The sequence below is a fragment of the Panthera pardus genome, unplaced genomic scaffold (assembly GCF_024362965.1).
Source record: "Panthera pardus isolate Hobbes unplaced genomic scaffold, ASM2436296v1 HiC_scaffold_11, whole genome shotgun sequence".
NCBI classification, from domain to species: domain Eukaryota; kingdom Metazoa; phylum Chordata; class Mammalia; order Carnivora; family Felidae; genus Panthera; species Panthera pardus.
Window position 1 is genome coordinate 21317093 of NW_026526666.1, and position 17746 is coordinate 21334838.

The following is a 17746-nucleotide window of genomic DNA, read 5'->3' on the forward strand; positions in this document are numbered from 1 at the left end:
TCTGGTAAACAGGAGAAAGCCCCTCGGAGACAACCAAACCACAAACTAAAGACACAACTTCAAATTCTCTTTGATAAATAACAACTGCTTAAAAGCAGCACCATTAATGATTAGTGGCGTGTAGGCAAGGCCTTATTTACCCAAGAAAGAATGTTAAAAAGATTGACTGAAGGGGCGCCTGGGTGGCTCAGTTGGTCGGGTGTCTGACTTTGGCTCAGGTCATGATCTCACGGTTTGTGGGTTCGAGCCCTGAGTTGGGCTTTGTGCTGACAGCTCAGAGCCTGGAGCTTGCTTCAGATTCTATGTCTCCCTCTCTCTCTGCCCCCACCCCACTCATGCTCTGTCTCTCTCCCTCTCTCAAAAATAAATAAACGTTTAAAAAAATTAAAAAAAAAAAAAAAAAAAAAAAAAAAAGGTTGACTGAAGGCAGACTCAGTGGATGGATGCTGTTATTTCTAGGTCTCCCAAGCAGGACATCATGAGCAGTAACAGTATAGAGGTATGGCCAGGGTACAGCTCCTCACGTCTGCTTAGGTGCATAATTTGAATACTCAAGCTCTTTCATCTTCATTGTTGTTTGCCAGGGCAAAAGGTCTATTTCCATTTTTCAAGTGACCTGATTAATGGCTAGGTTTCGAAAGAGTGGCTGCTTTCTTAGTTTTGCGAAAACCCGAAAAGAAATCTGTTGGGAAAGTATGAATGTTTTGACACTGGTTCTTAGTAGAAGCTTTTGGACCACATTCTCACAGTTACTTCAGGGGACCTTGGTGGCCGAGCTGCCAGAATTACATCTGTTTGATCAGTGCAGATGTGAAAAATGCACAGGCAACAGCTTGGCAAGACCTGAGAGGCCACATGTTGGAAGATACTTTTGGTCATCAATTATTAATGGGCCATTTTGCAAGTCACATAAAAATAAAGCAAGAGCCTGAGATATCTTACCCCAAGCCTTCTAAATATGACAGGACCTTAACTCTTAGGTGAACAATTAGATTACCTGAAGCAAGAAGACATAACCTGTTCTGCTTATCCAAGGCTTCACGTCATTCCGAAGGACCCCGACTTTCATGGGCAAGCCTGTCCTTGTGGAATCTGCCCTCTCGCGGGGGCGCCTGAGTGGTTCAGTCGGTTAAGCGTCCGACTTCAGCTCAGGTCATGATCTCACGGTTTGTGGGTTAGAACCCTGCATCGGGCTCTGTGCTGACAGCTCAGAGCCTGGAGCCTGGAGCCTGCTTTGGATTCTGTGTCTCCCTCTCTCTCTGCCCCTCCCCTGCTTATACTCTGTTTCTCTCTCTCTCTCAAAAATAAATAAACAAAAAATAAATAAAAAGAATCTGTCCTCTCACTACACATGGCTACTGAGCCCTTGAAATGTGACTAGTCCAAACTGAGATATGCCATGGAGCAAACTACACACCAAGTTTTGAAGGCTTAGTCTCAAAAATACAAACATTAAAATACATCATCAATGATTTTTATATTGATTACACGTTGAAATGATATTTTGGGTAAATTGCATTAAATAAAATATATTTAAACTAATTTCATAATTGTTTTTTTCTAAATGTGGCTACTAGAATGTTTAAAATATATATAAATACTTTTCATTATATTTCTATTGGACAGCACTGCTCTAGACCCATGAATTGCTGGAAAGATGGATATAACCTTTTGCAGAATGAGCAAACGTTTATCTATAGACCTTATAAAACAAGTATTTCTCATATTCTGCTGACCTTGTCATTAACAACATTTTTTTTAATATGAAATTTATTGTCAAATTGGTTTCCATACAACAGCCAGTGCACATCCCAATGCCCTCCTCAATGCCCATCACCCACCCTCCCTCCTTCCCACCCCCATCAACCCTCAGTTTGTTCTCAGTTTTTAAGAGTCTCTTATGGTTTGGCTCCCTCCCTCTCTAACTTTTTTTTCCCCTCCCCAATGGTCTTCTGTTAAGTTTCTCAGGATCCACATAAGAGTGAAAACACACGGTATCTGTCTTTCTCTGTATGACTTACTTCACTTAGCATAACTCTCCAGTTCCATCCACATTGCTACAAAAGGCCATATTTCATTCTTTCTCATTGCCACATAGTATTCCATTATGTATATAAACCACAATTTCCTTATCCATTCATCAGTTGATGGAAATTTAGGCTCTTTCCATAATTTGGCTATTAACAACCTTTTTAAGTAGAGTTCTTATCATAAATATCACACATAGAGACGCAGTCTCATTAATTTAGGCTCTTTCTTGAGCCAATTTATATATGAAATGTAGTACAGTCAAGTAGTGCCTTTGAGGGGCACCTGGGTGGCTCAGTGGGTTAAGCCTCCAACTCTTGATTTCATCTCAGGTCAGGATCTCAGGGTTCGTGAGATTGAGCCCCATGTAAGGCGCTGTGCTGACAGCACAGAGCCTGCCTGAGATTCTCTCTCTCCCTCTCTCTCTGCCCCTCCCTGACTTGTGCTCATGCTCTCTCTCTCTCTCAAAATAAATAAACATTTTTTTTAAAGTGTCTTTGAAAAGCTTCATCCTGACATCCCCCAATAATCTAAGATTTACATTCTCCTAATTTGCCATCAATGATAAAATTTTACTTTGAAAACCACAATGTCCCTTCAAAACTAAGCGGATAGAGCTAGAGGGTATTATACTAAGCAAAATAAGTCAGTCAGAGAAAGACAAATATATGATTTCACTCATGTGGAAAACAGATTAACATAAGGGAAGGGAAGCAAAAATAATATAAAGACAAGGAGGGGGACAAAACATAAGAGACTCTTAAATACAGAGAACAAACTGAGGGTTGCTGGAGGGGTTGTGGGTAGGGGGATGGGCTAAATGGCTAAGGGGCATTAGGGAGGACACTTGTTGGGATGAGCACTGGGTGTTATATATAGGGGATGAATCACTGGAATCTACTCCTGAAATCATTATTGCACTATATGCTAACTACCTTGGATATGGATATAAATATAAATATAAATATAAATATAAATATAAATATAAATATAAATATATAAATAAGAAAACCACAATGTCTTCATTGCAATACCAACTTTGCTGGGGCAAATGGAATATGTGAATCTAGCTATCCCCCACGTTCAGCAAATGTCCAGAGTCACTAAAGCAGGTGGGAGAACAGTGAGAGAAATTATGACAAGAAAGGATTAGGCCCACAGATTGTCAAAAAGAGAGTTCCTTTATTTATTCAGTAAGCAGCATTTATGAAATGCTCACTCCCTGAAAATCATGCTTCTATTTGTGATTTTCTTTTCCTAGGCTTAATGATAGAATGGACATATCATTCTCAAAAACGGAAGTAATTTGACATTTTCTGTCAAATGTTCACCAACTGCCACTTGTCTCTCATTACCTGAGTTTTGTTGTTATTGTTGTTGTTTATTCAGGTGAGGATATGACCACATTCTTAACAGATTTTTTTGGTTGGCTGGTTGGTTGGTTGGTTGGTTGGTTGGTTGGTTGGTTGGTTTGCAAGAATGAAACTGTACTGTTTCAGGTTTTTCAACAGCTTTCCAACTACTTCTCAACATCAACATTAAAGTTTACAAAAAAAAAGATGAAGGAATAAGTAAAGTGTCAACTAGTTTTCTCTTTATTGTGCTATTTGTTCCTTCCTCTCCCTCTTGAATCCCCACCCCAATACCTTCTTTTAATGGAAATGGCTTTTGTTTTCTGCCATAGAATGTTCTCCATGCTCATATACATGGAACATGAAACTTAACAAATTTGGAAGTCCACTTTAAGAATATAAAATTATGGGGGAGCCTGGGTGGCTCAGTCGGTTAAACATCCAACTTCGGCTCAGGTCATGATCTCAAGGTCCATGGTTCGAGCCCCGCATCGGGCTCTGTGCTGACAGCACAGAGCCTGGAAGCTGCTTTGGATTTTGTGTCTCCCTCTCTCTCTGCCCCCCCACCCCACTCATGCTCTGTCTCTCTCGAAAAAAAAAAAATTAAAAAAATTAAATATATATATATACACACACACATATATATATAATTATGAATATAAAATTAGGTATAGGACCTTTCTTTTTTTTAAGTAGGCTCCATACCAATGTGGGGCTTGAACTCATGACCCTGAGATTAAGAGTCACATGCTCTATCAACTGAGCCAGCCAGGCACCCCTTAAAATTAGGTATAGGACCTTAAAAGGTGCCCATGCAAGTGGGGGGGGGGGGTGGTCTCTAAAATTTAAGCTTTGTTAGCTTCATAGGAAATAGCTCTGCTCATATAATACAGACATAATATATGTATATGCAGGGTTTGAGGGGCAGATTCTTTGGTCATTACTAAAATGCCATGATAACAATGCTTTTGTGGTTAAAAAAAAATACTTAAGGATTTTAATAAAGTGCACTAAACTTATTAATAAATTTAGCACTATTTATTGATTTGAGGAGAAGTAGCAGCTTTATGATGTTAAAACTTTCTATCCAAGAACTCAGTATAAATTTTTCCCCTTAGTCACGTCCCAAAGAATTTGCAATCCAATAAGAAAAAATAAAAGTTTGTACACAAATAGCCACGATACAGGAAAAGTGGAAAGTACAAATTGTAACATGTGAAACTGAAGAGAGAAAATACTCAAGAGAGTAAGAGCTGATCTGTGTAGATCTGGCACGCATGAAATGGAGGAGGGGAACCGTTAAAGGAGATGGGCACCTGGCAGAAAGGAAGCTCGGCCAGGGCACAGGGACACTCAAGAAGCAGTAAATACGCAGCTCGGTGGGGCTGGCATGCAGAGGGCACACGGTGAGCAAAGTGAGACAAGGAGAGCAAGAGGGCTGGAGCCCATCCATGCTAAGAATGCCAGGACAGAGGACTCTATCCTCAATTCTTCAGGGCAGTGCAGTTTGGGGCCAAGACAGGCCAAGACGAGAGCTCTGTTTTAAGATCAGTCAGTCAAGTGGGTGCAAGACCAATAGGAGAAGGGCCAGGGCTCATTAGAGTGGTTACCATAGTCTACGACAGAGGGTGTGAGACCTGCGCCAGAGTGAAAGAAGTAGAACAGAAAGGACCGGAAAGATGAAACATACCACAGGGCACCAGCAATGAGAATGCAACTACTGGTTAGATCAGGGAGGGAAAGAGAAGTGTTTCTGTTCTTATGCCTGAGTGAAAAGCAGGATGGTGGTGCCATTAATACAGATGAATGAAGTGGAAGACCATGTTTGAATGAAAGACAGTCAATTTCTTTTCACATATGTTATATGTGAAGTTTAACATGTAAGCAGGCTATCCAAACAGACATCCTGAACTAGAGCCCAAAGTGGGAGGGCTGCCCTCTCTTGCTAAGGAGGGGGACACATTTCACAACTCCTCTGGAGGACCCCAACAGAAGAGCTCCCTTTCATAGAATGTTGAGCCTACTCACATTCTACAGGCTTCTCATCTTCCAGAGAAACTAACTGCTTCTAGACTCTTCCTCCTCCTACTCAGAAAGTGCTCTCCTTCAACATCTTAGAGCACAGCCTAGCTGGGACAGCCCTTGACTAAACTCTGCATCGTTGAGCAAGCAAGACATTATTCAAAAGCTTTGTGATGCCACAGGAAAAAAAATTCACCCAACCCATAGAACTAGGTAAATTCAGCCATATTTCAAAATAAAATTTATGCAGCAGAAACCAATACAAGGCCAAAGTCCAATTTTGTTTTAAACAGAACCTGAATTTTTAAAATAACGGTAACTCAGTTTCACTACCAAACTACACTTTGAAATTATTTTTTCTTATAAACTAAATGTGCAAAGTAATTACTAATAGAGGTTTGATACGAGAATATTATAGATACGACATTTTCCCAAACTAAAATTTGGGTGACTGCTGGTTCAAAGGTAATAGCCAAAGCTGAAAGGAGAAAACTGACAGCTATGGAAAACGCCAGAATGCATTTATTTTAGCAGTCACTAAATTTGCAATACTTGAGTGTTGGGGGGTGGTGGGGTACAGGGGATTTTAATTAACATGAAATTATATCTTGCAAAACATTAAAATGTACAAACCTCGTAATGTTCATATTCATCCACATCAAATGTCTCAAAGTCAAAAAATCCATGTTGTAATCCCTAAAAGCAGAACTTGAATTAGTTTTTCCACACCAAATTGATAACTTTTAGCCATTCCTGCTCACAAATGACCCTCACTAGCCTGAAGGAAAAAGCTTGAAACCTTTCATTTATAACACCTATCTAGAAATCATCTAATATTAGTAATTTTGCTTTGAGACTTTCTTACAAGTGGGACTGAACACTTAGAAAAACATGAAAATATGTCCTGCAAAACAGATCTAGAGTCCTAATTTACATTGTTTTGTGTGTAAATAAATTAATTATGTATATAGGGGTGCCTGGGTGGCTCAGTCGGTTAAGCGTCTGACTTCGGGTCAGGTCATGATCTCACAGTTTGTGAGTTCGAGCCCCAAGTCAGGCTCTGTGCTAACAGCTCAGAGCCCGGAGCCTGCTTCAGATTCTGTGTCCCGCCTCTCTCTTTGCCCCTCCCTCACTTGTGCTCTGTCTCTCTCTGTCTCTCAAAAATAAGTAAATGTAAAAAAAATTTTTTTTAATAAATTAATTAATTATGTATATAAAATGGAGCATACTAGCAAATATATAGTTAAAACCCATTTGGGAATGATGCAATTAATTCATATCAAACCATAACAGAATACCTAACAGTGATTAACTTTTCAGATAGGAGAAGAAAAATCAAATTTGTAGGTGCTTTTATTTTTCTTTCAGCATTAATGAGATACTTAGCAAAAAGGGCATTTTTACTCAATAGGCCCTTATTTGTCCCTGCTTTGAGAGAATTTGTTTTACAGCAATAGTTTCTGACAGAGTACAAGTGTACTAGACTGCTCTTACACTTTAGAGGAAGAGCTGATATTTTTAACAACACAAAGAAAACGTGCATTACTCCTTTTCAAAACGATCCAGCTTGCTCAGATATAATATTTTGAAGAGGACAGAGTCTCTTCTTTTATGTCATGAAGCTATACAAATTATAATAGAGTACAAACCCACAGTCGCTTTTAAAAATTATGTATTCAAGTCATTAAAAAATAGGAGAAACTGTTAAGCCAAGCTGTGGTGCATCTGTATTTGAAAATATTTTACAGACCAGTGTTTTCCAAAATGCAGAGCATGGACCACCTGCAGCAGAAGCACTGACGGTAATTTAGATCTAAAATACCAATTCCTAAACCCCATGCCAGAACTATTAAATGTGATGCTTTAGGGGTAGGACCAGTATTTTAACATGCCTTCTAGGTGATTCTTACACACGATAAGGTCTGACAACACTGTTTTGTCGACCCCTACCGTTAAGAGCAAAACAAGTTGTTTACATTATTTCATCTTTAAACAAAGCAACTCAGTTGATTCCAGTGAAAGCAGTGAGAAGAGTAAACCCTGAGCTGTAACCTTCCTTCCTTTCTCTTCATTTAAAGTGTGTGTTTGTGTATGTTTCTGTGTATAGTTCACACACATATGAACTATGCGTGTGATGATGCCCATACAACAAAACCACAAAGATATGCTTCCTAAGAAGGTAAAACTGCAGCTGTAAACTGTCTGCACTCTTAGGGGGCATGGTACTCATTGCCAAAAAAATTGCCCAGACCATGATGGCTTGTATAAGAGAGTGTGCAGGGGGATAATGTGTCTCAGTCGCTTAAAGACATGTTGAACACTCTTATCAGGTCTTTCTAAAATCTCATCTACATTCAGGTAATATTAACCCAAACATTTGATGAAGCAAGAAATTTACAGAAGATGTTTTTCATGAACAAAGTACAGCTTCCCTCTATAACAGGAAGGATGTCATAAATTTCTATATTGAGTTACCAAGTTACCATAACAGGTGGGGATATTCCAGGGTGAACTCTTTCTGAACTTCATAAATTTATAAAAGAAACAGCCTGTACCAGATGGCAGAATAGGCGAAATAATAATAACAATAAAAATAACAACAATAACAATAAACAAATTACTTTCTTTCCCTCAGGCACATTTTTTAAATGCTATAATTAGGGTTCTTAACTTGTGTTACTAGAAGTCTATGTTGGTGACATTATTTGTGGGGTGGGCTAGAGTATTTTGACAGTTTTTAAGTGAAAAGAAAAATATTTGAAAACTATTTTAAAGTCTTACAGAGTTTAAATTCATTTTTAAATGAAGTATCAAAGTCAAAAAACATACATAAAACAACAAGGATATTTATCATACCAATTTTCTCAACTCAAAATGTAGCAATTATATTATTATATTATATTATATCATATTATATTACATTATGGTAGAGAAAAGAAACTGGAACAAGAATCACTGCCGATAGTGTGTTTACAGTCCTTGCCAATGGATTCTGCAACATGTACATTCCTGACTGATAAATCATGGCTGTATGTTCAAGATGGAATGATGCACTTTGAACCTTCATTCGAATTCACACTATAACGTGCATGACTTCTCAGTAAATTAGTGTTTCTAGAACACATTCTTAAAATTCTCAAAAATATTTTAGATTAACTTCTCCATTATATATATGAATAACTAAATAACTATGCCTCTAAACTATACATACAGTGCATCAAATCACCCAGGGGGATTGTTCAAACAGACTGCAGGGCCCCACTACCACAGTTTATGGTTCAATCAGTCTTGGATGGGACCGAGAATTTCATCTCTAACAAGTCCCACGCTTTGACAAACCATTGATTCATAACATACCCTTGATATGGTAGGGAAATCTGAGTTAGAATTAGCCCTGCTAAGAACTCCCTGTGGCTCTGAAACTGACTTCACCTCTCTGGGGTTGTTTCCTCGTCTATAAAGATGAGATAATATCTGGCCTACTTACTACTTCACAGAGGTGTAATAATATCCAGGTAGGAAACCAACATGGAAATGTTCTCCACACTGACAGAGGTGTGGGTTGGCTTCCTGCCTCTCCCACACCAAGCTCTAGCTTGATAAGGAAGCTGAACCAGTGACAAAGCAATGTCACAGGCAGAGCAGCAGATAGGAGTGATCCATCTGCCAGGGAAAAGAAATAATTTAAATGAGAAAGGGAAATCCCTTCTACCTCAATAAGGAGTTACAGAGTTACCCACAGACACCCCTTCAATTTGTCCAACAATCTATATTTTACAGATCAATCATTGTTCAAGAAGTGGAAAGCCTTCTGCTTACTGCCTGTCCTCTCTTCTCTCCAATGAAAAACAAGAATATTGACATTATTCCTTTCTCGTATTTTGAAACTACTGTGTCAACTACAGTAAGGAGAATTATTATTACCTTTCTGATTCCCTGCAAACAGTCGAGGATGGTGAGATTGTAAGTGCAATTTCCAAAGGAAGCATCCCTATAAATACACACACACACACACACAAAAACAAAACAAAAAAACAATACTAAAAATGTACATTCAGAATATTCAAATAAGACAATACCAAAGACAATTGAAGATATGCTTGTTTGGCTTCACAGCTGTCAACATGGTAAATTTATGCAACACATCAGGTACTACTAGTTAACTACTCTTACATCTTAACTGAAGCATTTCTGAAACTGCTTTAATCCAATAGCCATAATTAATAAGAAAAGCAAATTCAAGAGCCTGAGTTCACAAGTCAGATTGCCTTCATTCAAGTTCCAACTCTGCCACATACTGGCTGGGACCTTGAACAACTTATTTTACTTCTGTGAGTCTCGGTTTCCCATCTCTGAAATGATGTTACTGATGGTATTTACCATTTACAGGATTATTGTCAGATTACATTTAATAAGTGGAAGTCCTGGAGCGCCTGGGTGGCTCAGTTGGTTAAGTCGTCAAGTCTTGATTTCGGGTCAGGTCATGACCTCATGGTGTGTGGGGTCGAGCCCCACACTGGGCTCTGCACTGACAGCACAGAGCCTGCTTGGGATTCTCTCTCTCCCTCTTTCTCTGTCCCTCCCCTGCTTGTTCTCTCTCTCTCAAAATAAATAAATAAACTTAAAAAAAAAGAAAAATAATGGAAAGTCCTTCATATAAGAGTCTGGCACATAGGAAGCACCTAAGAAATATTATGGTTTTTCTTGGTATTATTAACAATGACCTGAACTGTTCCATTAAGTAAAAGATTTATAATCACCAATGGTATTCTCATAGAGGAACAACCACCTATCAGGAATATGGTAAATACAAGCATAAAAATGTAAGGAGGACAATGTAGGCAGGTCAACAGAAGCTAGCTGCTATTTTACTGGATTAAATGACACCCCTCCTATCTACCCTCCCCCCCAAAAAAACAAAAAACTATGGAAAAAGCAGTCATTCTTCCAAACAGTCTCCTCTCAGGATCCAGGAGAACTTCTAATGCACCATGAAGTGTTGTATCAAAAGGAGTGGGAACCTACTGCACCGAAAATTGAGTACTTCATACTTTATTTAAGTTTTTAGAGCAACCTGCTTTAGGCAACATAAAACTGAAGTATCAAGTTCAGGTGAGGTTAAGCAAGAACTGGCACTGGAGCTTTAACACTAGCAATGTTCCAAGGTGTCCAAGGCAAGAAACTTGACCTCCAGGCTCTCAGTCTCTCTGCCCAGCCCCCAAAGCTGACCCGAAGGAATAGAGCTGTCAGGCACCTGCCAATGACAAAGTCGAAGGCACCACACAAAGTTGGTTCAAGGGCAGCAGTAGGGAAGGTGCCAGAAGATGATGCTCCATGGGGAGAAAAGGACCTTTAAGTGTTTTAACATATAATTAACATAAAACTGAGTTTTATATCACAACCATCCAATGTAACTTGAACCTATGGCTGCTAAGTCATGAATTAAAATGAAGCTTCAATGTCACTGGATTTCAACATCCTGATAACCTAATATAAAAATAGGAAGTAAGCAAAGCAACTTAAAAGAAATGTTTAAGTTCTGAAGCTTCAAAGTTTTTTGTTTGCTGAAGCCTCGCTCAACAAGGGGCTTAAACCCATGACCCTGACCTGAGCTGCTTAATCGACTGAGCCACCCAGACACTCTTGAAACTTCAAAGTTAACCTATGTTAATAGGAAGGATTATTCTACATATGTAAATCTGATTTCAAGACATTTTTTTAATGCTATCTGAACTCATGGGTCAGTGCAAAGCAAAGTAGCCCCTTTTCCAAATATCATGTAAAGACAAACCATGTATTAAAAAGCAAATTTTAATGGACTAAACCAGAGAAAGGTATAGCTTGGTATCTAAGACAAAATAGCAGTTTATATAAAGAATCACATACTCCTTTGCAGGCACTTGTCTCTTTGGGTCAAGGTTTCAGAATCTTTCATGTGTCATGGACCCCTTAGAAATCTGATGATGCTTGTGAACCCCTCTTCTAAGAATGATGTTTTTAAATGAATAAAATAAAATATATATGAATAACAGAAGACTAATTCGATTAAATTTATTTAAAAAATATTTAAAAATATTTAAAAAATATTTAAAAAATATTTAAAATATTTAAAAAATATTTAAAATATATTTAATATAATATTTAAAATATTTAAAATATTTAAAAATATTTAAAATATTTAAAATATTTAATTTAAATATTTAAAATATTTATAATTTATAGGGGCGCCTGGGTGGCGCAGTCGGTTAAGCCTCCGACTTCAGCCAGGTCACGATCTCGCGGTCCGTGAGTTCGAGCCCCGCGTCGGGCTCTGGGCTGATGGCTCAGAGCCTGGAGCCTATTTCCGATTCTGTGTCTCCCTCTCTCTCTGCCCCTCCCCCTTTCATGCTCTGTCTCTCTCTGTCCCAAAAATAAATAAAAAACATTGAAAAAAAAAAAATTTAAAAAATAAAAAATAAAAAATAATTTATAAGACCATATTTAATTATTTACTGTTTTATTAATATGTAACAAGACCTAGTAGGTCTAGTGAAGACTATAATTTTGAAGAAGGAATGAACATAAATAATAAGAGATATGAAATATATAAGGTGCATGTAAAAATTATAATGGGATATAAAAATGTCTGTAATTTCTATTGTGACATTCATATTGCTAATACTACTATAGTTTATTTCCAACATTTATAATTGAATATAATTAAGATAAGTGAAAACAAAGACACTTTTTGTCATCCAAACTCAGTGACTCTCTGAACTATCTCCGCAGACCCAAGATTAAAAATTACTACTTCAGTAAAGAAAAAATAAACAAAAACAAAAACTTTCTTATTTAAAATAGTAAAACAATTTTAAGAACTGGAGGTGCTCTTATTCTCTGAAGTATATTTTCCCATGCCTAGACTCACCTAAATGAATTCACATAGATAAGTCATAGAAATGCTCCAGACCCAGTCTTTCTGACTGTCTGCAAAATTTGGTGAGACTATCATGATATCTCTTGGCCTATCACAGCCACAAGTTTTACCAGTGACTGAAAAGAGAGCTCTGGTGACCTGGTGATCAAATCTATAGACCTGAGAGAGGAAGACGAGTTAACATGCCATGTGACAGAATTAGGATATAAAGCAGTCACAGCAGGATGGAAAGACAGGTAGAAATTTACAGCTTGAAATATAAGGGATGCGATAAAATTAGGTCACATTCTCAGAACTGGGGAGAGGAGATGACACACCAAAGGACATTACACCCATTCCTCAGGAGAATTAATCCTCATGACAGCCACACAAGGACAAATAGCTTCCCAAACCTGCCTCCACACTGAGCAGGAGAAATGGCTTATTAGTGGAACCTGACTCCTACTTAGACAAAGGAGAGCAGCTATAAAAGTGAACAGACACAAAAACATGTTATATGTTCTCTGGGGGGAAAAAGTGAGAGAAAGAGAAGGTAGAGATGGCAGACTGAACACATGTATCTACCAAATCCACACTAAAAAGAGAATTTTGAAAGGCTTTTTAAGAAAGAAATCCAACAAGCTCAGGGAGAATAAGAGAGCAGAAGATAGCAATAAAATTGTGAAAGCTGGAAATCAGAGGAGTGGTAGTAAATTAGAAAACCAAGAAAAGGGGGGCACCTGGGTGGCTCAGTCGGTTAAGTGTCCGACTTCAGCTCAGGTCATGATCTCACGGTCTGTGAGTTCGAGCCCCGCATCAGGTTCTGTGCTGACACCTCAGAGCCTGGAGCCTGTTTCGGATTCTGTGTCTCCCTCTCTCTCTGACCCTCCCCCATTCATGCTCTGTCTCTCTCTGTCTCAAAAATAAATAAATGTTAAAAAAAAAATTAAAAAAAAAAAAAAAAGAAAACCAAGAAAAGGGAATATTAAGGTGACAAAGCCAGAGAATCCACCTAATTAATACTAGAAACGTCCCATAAGGCTCAGGAATTGGCAGCACTGGGTTCTTCTGGAGATAGAATGAAGGAAGTGACTGACATAAGATTGAAAGTCCACTTAAGAAGCTGAGAGATTTTATTCTATAAAAGAAACATTATCTCCCATGTTACAAATCAATCTTCCCTGCTTCCCTTCCCTTCCCTCAACCACCCAATACAGTCAGAAGCATCTAAGAATGATTGGCCCTGGAAGGCAGCAAGATACCTGCCCCATACTACGTTCAAGTTTGAATTGGAGGATTGCTTCAGGATTCTTTTTCACCTATTTTTTTCTAAGAAATGGAGATGGAGGTTAGGAAAATACCAGGCTCCGTTAACTACAGAAGTCCCTTTGAGTCTGAAACTGTATCATTATTCAACACAACTGATGATCACTTTCTTCTCCAGGTATCTCCTCTGGGTCCTTCCCAACAGAATTTAAACACTTTCAGGTCTCTACCATCTTTAAAAGAAAAAAAAAAAAAAAAAAAAACAACTGTCCCAAACTTTCTTGACTCGACATCTCCCTTCAACCACCACCCTCTCTTGAGACTCCTCTTTAAAACAAGACTTCTTCAGGGGCGCCTGGGTGGCTGAGTCGGTTGAGCATCCGACATTGGCTCAGGTCATGATCTCGCAAGTCATGAGTTCAAACCCCGTGTCGGGCTCTGTGCTGACAGTTCAGAGCCTGGAGCCTGCTTCCAATTCTGTGTCTCCCTCTCTCTCTCTGCCCCTCCCCTGCTCATGCTCTGTCCCCCGCTGTCTCTTAAAAAGTAAAATAAAACGTTAAAAAAAAATTTTTAAACAAGACTTCTCTGAAGAATTACTTCTCCCCCTGCTCCATTTTCCCTCCTCTCACATCTTAACACCCTCTGATCTGTTTCCACCCTCGTCCACACCACAAACATGTCACACTAAAGTTACCAATTATCTTCATATTGCTACGCCTAGGAGGCTTTGTTTTTAATAGAGATAAAATTCACAATTTATCCTTTTTAAAGTGTACAAGTCAGTAATTTCTTTTAGTATATTCACAATTCCTATTACCACTAATTCCAAAAGAGCTATAGCCCCCGAAAAAGAAATTCGGTGCCCATTTACAGTGACTGTTCACTTTCCCTCCCCACTTACTGGCAATCAGTAATCTACTTTCTGTCTCTCTGGATCTGCTTCTTCTAAACCCAGGGAACATTTCCCAAGCATCATTTTACTGAATTTGTCAGCAATAATAATACTCCTTTGAATACTGCTTTCACTGGCTTCCTGGATTTTTCTTCTACATCTCCACACACTGCTACTACCCAATCTCCCTGGCAAAGCCATCCTTCTACTCCAAATCCTTAAAAGTTAGAGCTTCTCAAGGTTGAATCCCAGACTCAAATTCTTCTCACTCCATGCTCTCTCCCTAGTCCAGGACAAGTTCCCATGTATCAGCATCACCTGGATGGTTCCTTAAACTCAGAATGCTGGACCCCACCAGAAATCCTGATCCAATGGGGGCAGAACCTGAAAATCTGCATTTCTAACAGGTTTCCAGGAGGGTACTGATGAAGCTGGTAGAAAGGAGCACATTTTGAGAACTGCCCTACACAATCTAATCCATATAAACTGCCATCAATCTACCAGTGACCCTCAAATTTCTGTCTCTAGCACAAACTCCTTAAAACTGCAAAACAGGGGCACCTGGGGTGGCTCAGTGGGTTGAGCATCCGACTCTTGATTTCAGCTCAGGTCAAGATCTCAAGGTTCGTGGGAACCTCCCTCTCTCTGCCCCTCCCCCACTTGCTCTAACTCTCTCTCTCTGTCTCTCTAAATAAATAAATATATATATTTTTAACCACATACATGACCTTCTCATTTGGGTGTCTTAAGGCATCTCACATTCATTGTGAAAGAAGACCCTCTTGCAGCTGCCCCCCCAAAACAACAATGATAATCCAGTCCTCCAGCGCTATCCCGTAAAAGACGCAGCTTCCACAACCCCTCACGCTAGAACTCAGACGTCCCTGCATCTCTCATTCCCCTTACCCTGTCCACCACAGTGTCCCACTACCTTTCCCTCTTAACTGCCTGCACTGACTTCTCTCTGATACCCCGCCCCCGCCACCTCTCGGGTGGACTCCCGCAACAGCTTTTCCACCCCCCCCACCTCTCCTTGCTAATCAGTCTTCTAGCAGCAACCAGAGTGATATCTGTTTTAAAGCACATCAGATCCAGTCACTCTTCGACTATAACCCTTCACTGACTTCCGTTGTTCTCACAGGAAAGTTCAAAATGTCAACGAATGTATCCTGGTGGTATCTGGCCCTGCCTGCATAGGCCTCCTCATTTTATGCTCCTCTACAATCTGCCCATCACACCTTGTCTGAGGTCCTCCGAGAGGGCTCTCTGATCTCACCACAGGACCTTTGCTCCTGCTGGTCACATGTCTCCTGCTGCCTTTTGCCTAAGTTACCTTACCTGTCCTTCAGATCCCAACTCAAAGATCAAAGTCTCCAGGGAAAAACCTCAACCCCACCCTGGCTAGAGCAGGTCCCCAACTTTTTTTTTATTGTACTTAATCAACTATAGTTTGACATATTGTGGCATGCTTATTTGATTCTCTGCCTCTCTCTGTAGCAGCCTCAAAGAAGACAGGATCTATACATTTTTTACTTACCCTTCTCTCCCTAGTACCTAACATATTGCTTAGCACAAAATAGAGATATTGAATAAACATTTCAGTTAAGTAAAGGAGCTTGTTAAGTGATATTAAACACACTTTTATTTTAACCCAGACACTTTAGAGAGACTATAAAGAGCTTTTACTTACATCACTACACTAATGTGATATAAAGTTTTAAACTCCCACAGTTTTTATCGCAACTACAGCTCCCAATTGTTTACATAACTCCCAGTTTGCTTTTTCACTCATTTATCAATGTATTCATTCACTCATTCATTCATTCATTCATTCACTCATTCATTCATATTTATTGAGCCAAATATTTACTGAGTTGAATAAGAGGACCTATATTGTTCGTTACCTCTCCCACAAAGGACCACTGAAATCCACAGACTTCAACTGTGGGAAAAAGTATGCACACCCAATGCTGTCTGGGGACACCACAGCTCTTACCTTTATCTGTCATGATAGTTTTACCATGCATTGCATTAACTCCCTTAAATAGGTAAACACCATGCTGCTCTTCATTCAGAGAGAAGTTCATATCCCAACACCCAGGGTTTCTAATCACTCATCTCTGCTGAAGAAGAAATCCTACATCCCTCCCCAATATGGAAGACTAAGGTTACAGACAACAGTTGTCTAGACACATCCAAATACAAATTTAACCCAACCTCATGCTAGACCATCTAAACTCCATCCATCGCAACAACTCTCTTTGTAAGTGTGACGTCCAGCATAGTAGCCAAATGAACCATGAAAGTATTATGAAATGATTATAAAAATCCACTAACTATGACCTTGGGAGTGGCTGGCAGTCAACAAATATTTGTTGAACGAAAAACTAAATGACTGAATATTTGAATAGATGAAGCAACTGGAACTTTATTATGTTTTTGTATTTATTTTCCAGAGAAGCAATAGAAGAAACATTAAATTTAAGAAAACTAGAACCACCATCCACAATAAGATAAAAAGAGAAAGTGCTGAATCCCACTATTGTCATAGAGCATAGGCTCCCACCAAGTGATTACTGAATATTCAAGAATTTTCAGAACCCAAATTAGCATTGGTGGCTGTATTTACACCACAGAAATCAACAAACCCTTTTTACTTACAGAGCCTGTTTACCAATATACCACTGCTTGTAGCCTAAGAATCTAGACATCACTGTGAAAGAAGCAACCTTATAAATGTTAATAATGAGGAGCCAAAACGGGAGATGAAAGAACATATTCACACAAAGCAATAAGAAGGCATTTCCGGTAATGAAGCTGTTGGAAATGAAGAAAGAATAAAGAACAGAGTCACAGGGTTTAAAATGTAGAGACTACAGGGGCACCTGGGTGGTTCTGCCGAAGCGTCTGACTTCAGCTCAGGTCATGATCTGGTGGTTCATGGGTATGAATCCCATGTTGGGCTCTGTGCTGACAGCTCAGTGCCTAGAGCCTGTTTCGGATTCTGTGTCTCCCTCTCTCTCTGCCCGTCCCCCATTCACACTCTGTCTCTCTCTGTCTCAAAAATAAACAAACATTAAATAAATAAATAAATAAATAAATAAATAAATAAATAAAATGTAGAGACTACACTGAAGAATACAAAAGAGCTGACAGAAGAAATATTGGGGATGGTTATGATCTACGTATGTTTTAATTCCATGATTCTCTGTGAGTTCTCTGGATAACAAATAGTTAGGAGGTATGCCAATATCTTCAGAGCAATGGGTTGGAAACCATCTCAAAGATTCA

General features: G+C 39.1%; 1 protein-coding gene across 7 annotated transcripts in view; it reads right to left on the bottom strand.

Annotated features, from left to right (window-relative positions):
- Positions 1 to 17746, bottom strand: part of CDC14A (cell division cycle 14A) — a 186591-nt gene that overhangs the window by 95538 nt on the left and 73307 nt on the right. For all 7 annotated transcript variants that reach the window (XM_019457632.2, XM_053891941.1, XM_053891950.1 and 4 more), the window contains 2 exons: positions 9327 to 9393; positions 6036 to 6098 (listed from right to left, as the gene is read on the bottom strand). In XM_019457632.2, coding sequence (XP_019313177.2) covers positions 6036 to 6098; positions 9327 to 9393 — 130 coding nt within the window. The remainder of the gene's footprint in view (positions 1 to 6035; positions 6099 to 9326; positions 9394 to 17746) is intronic.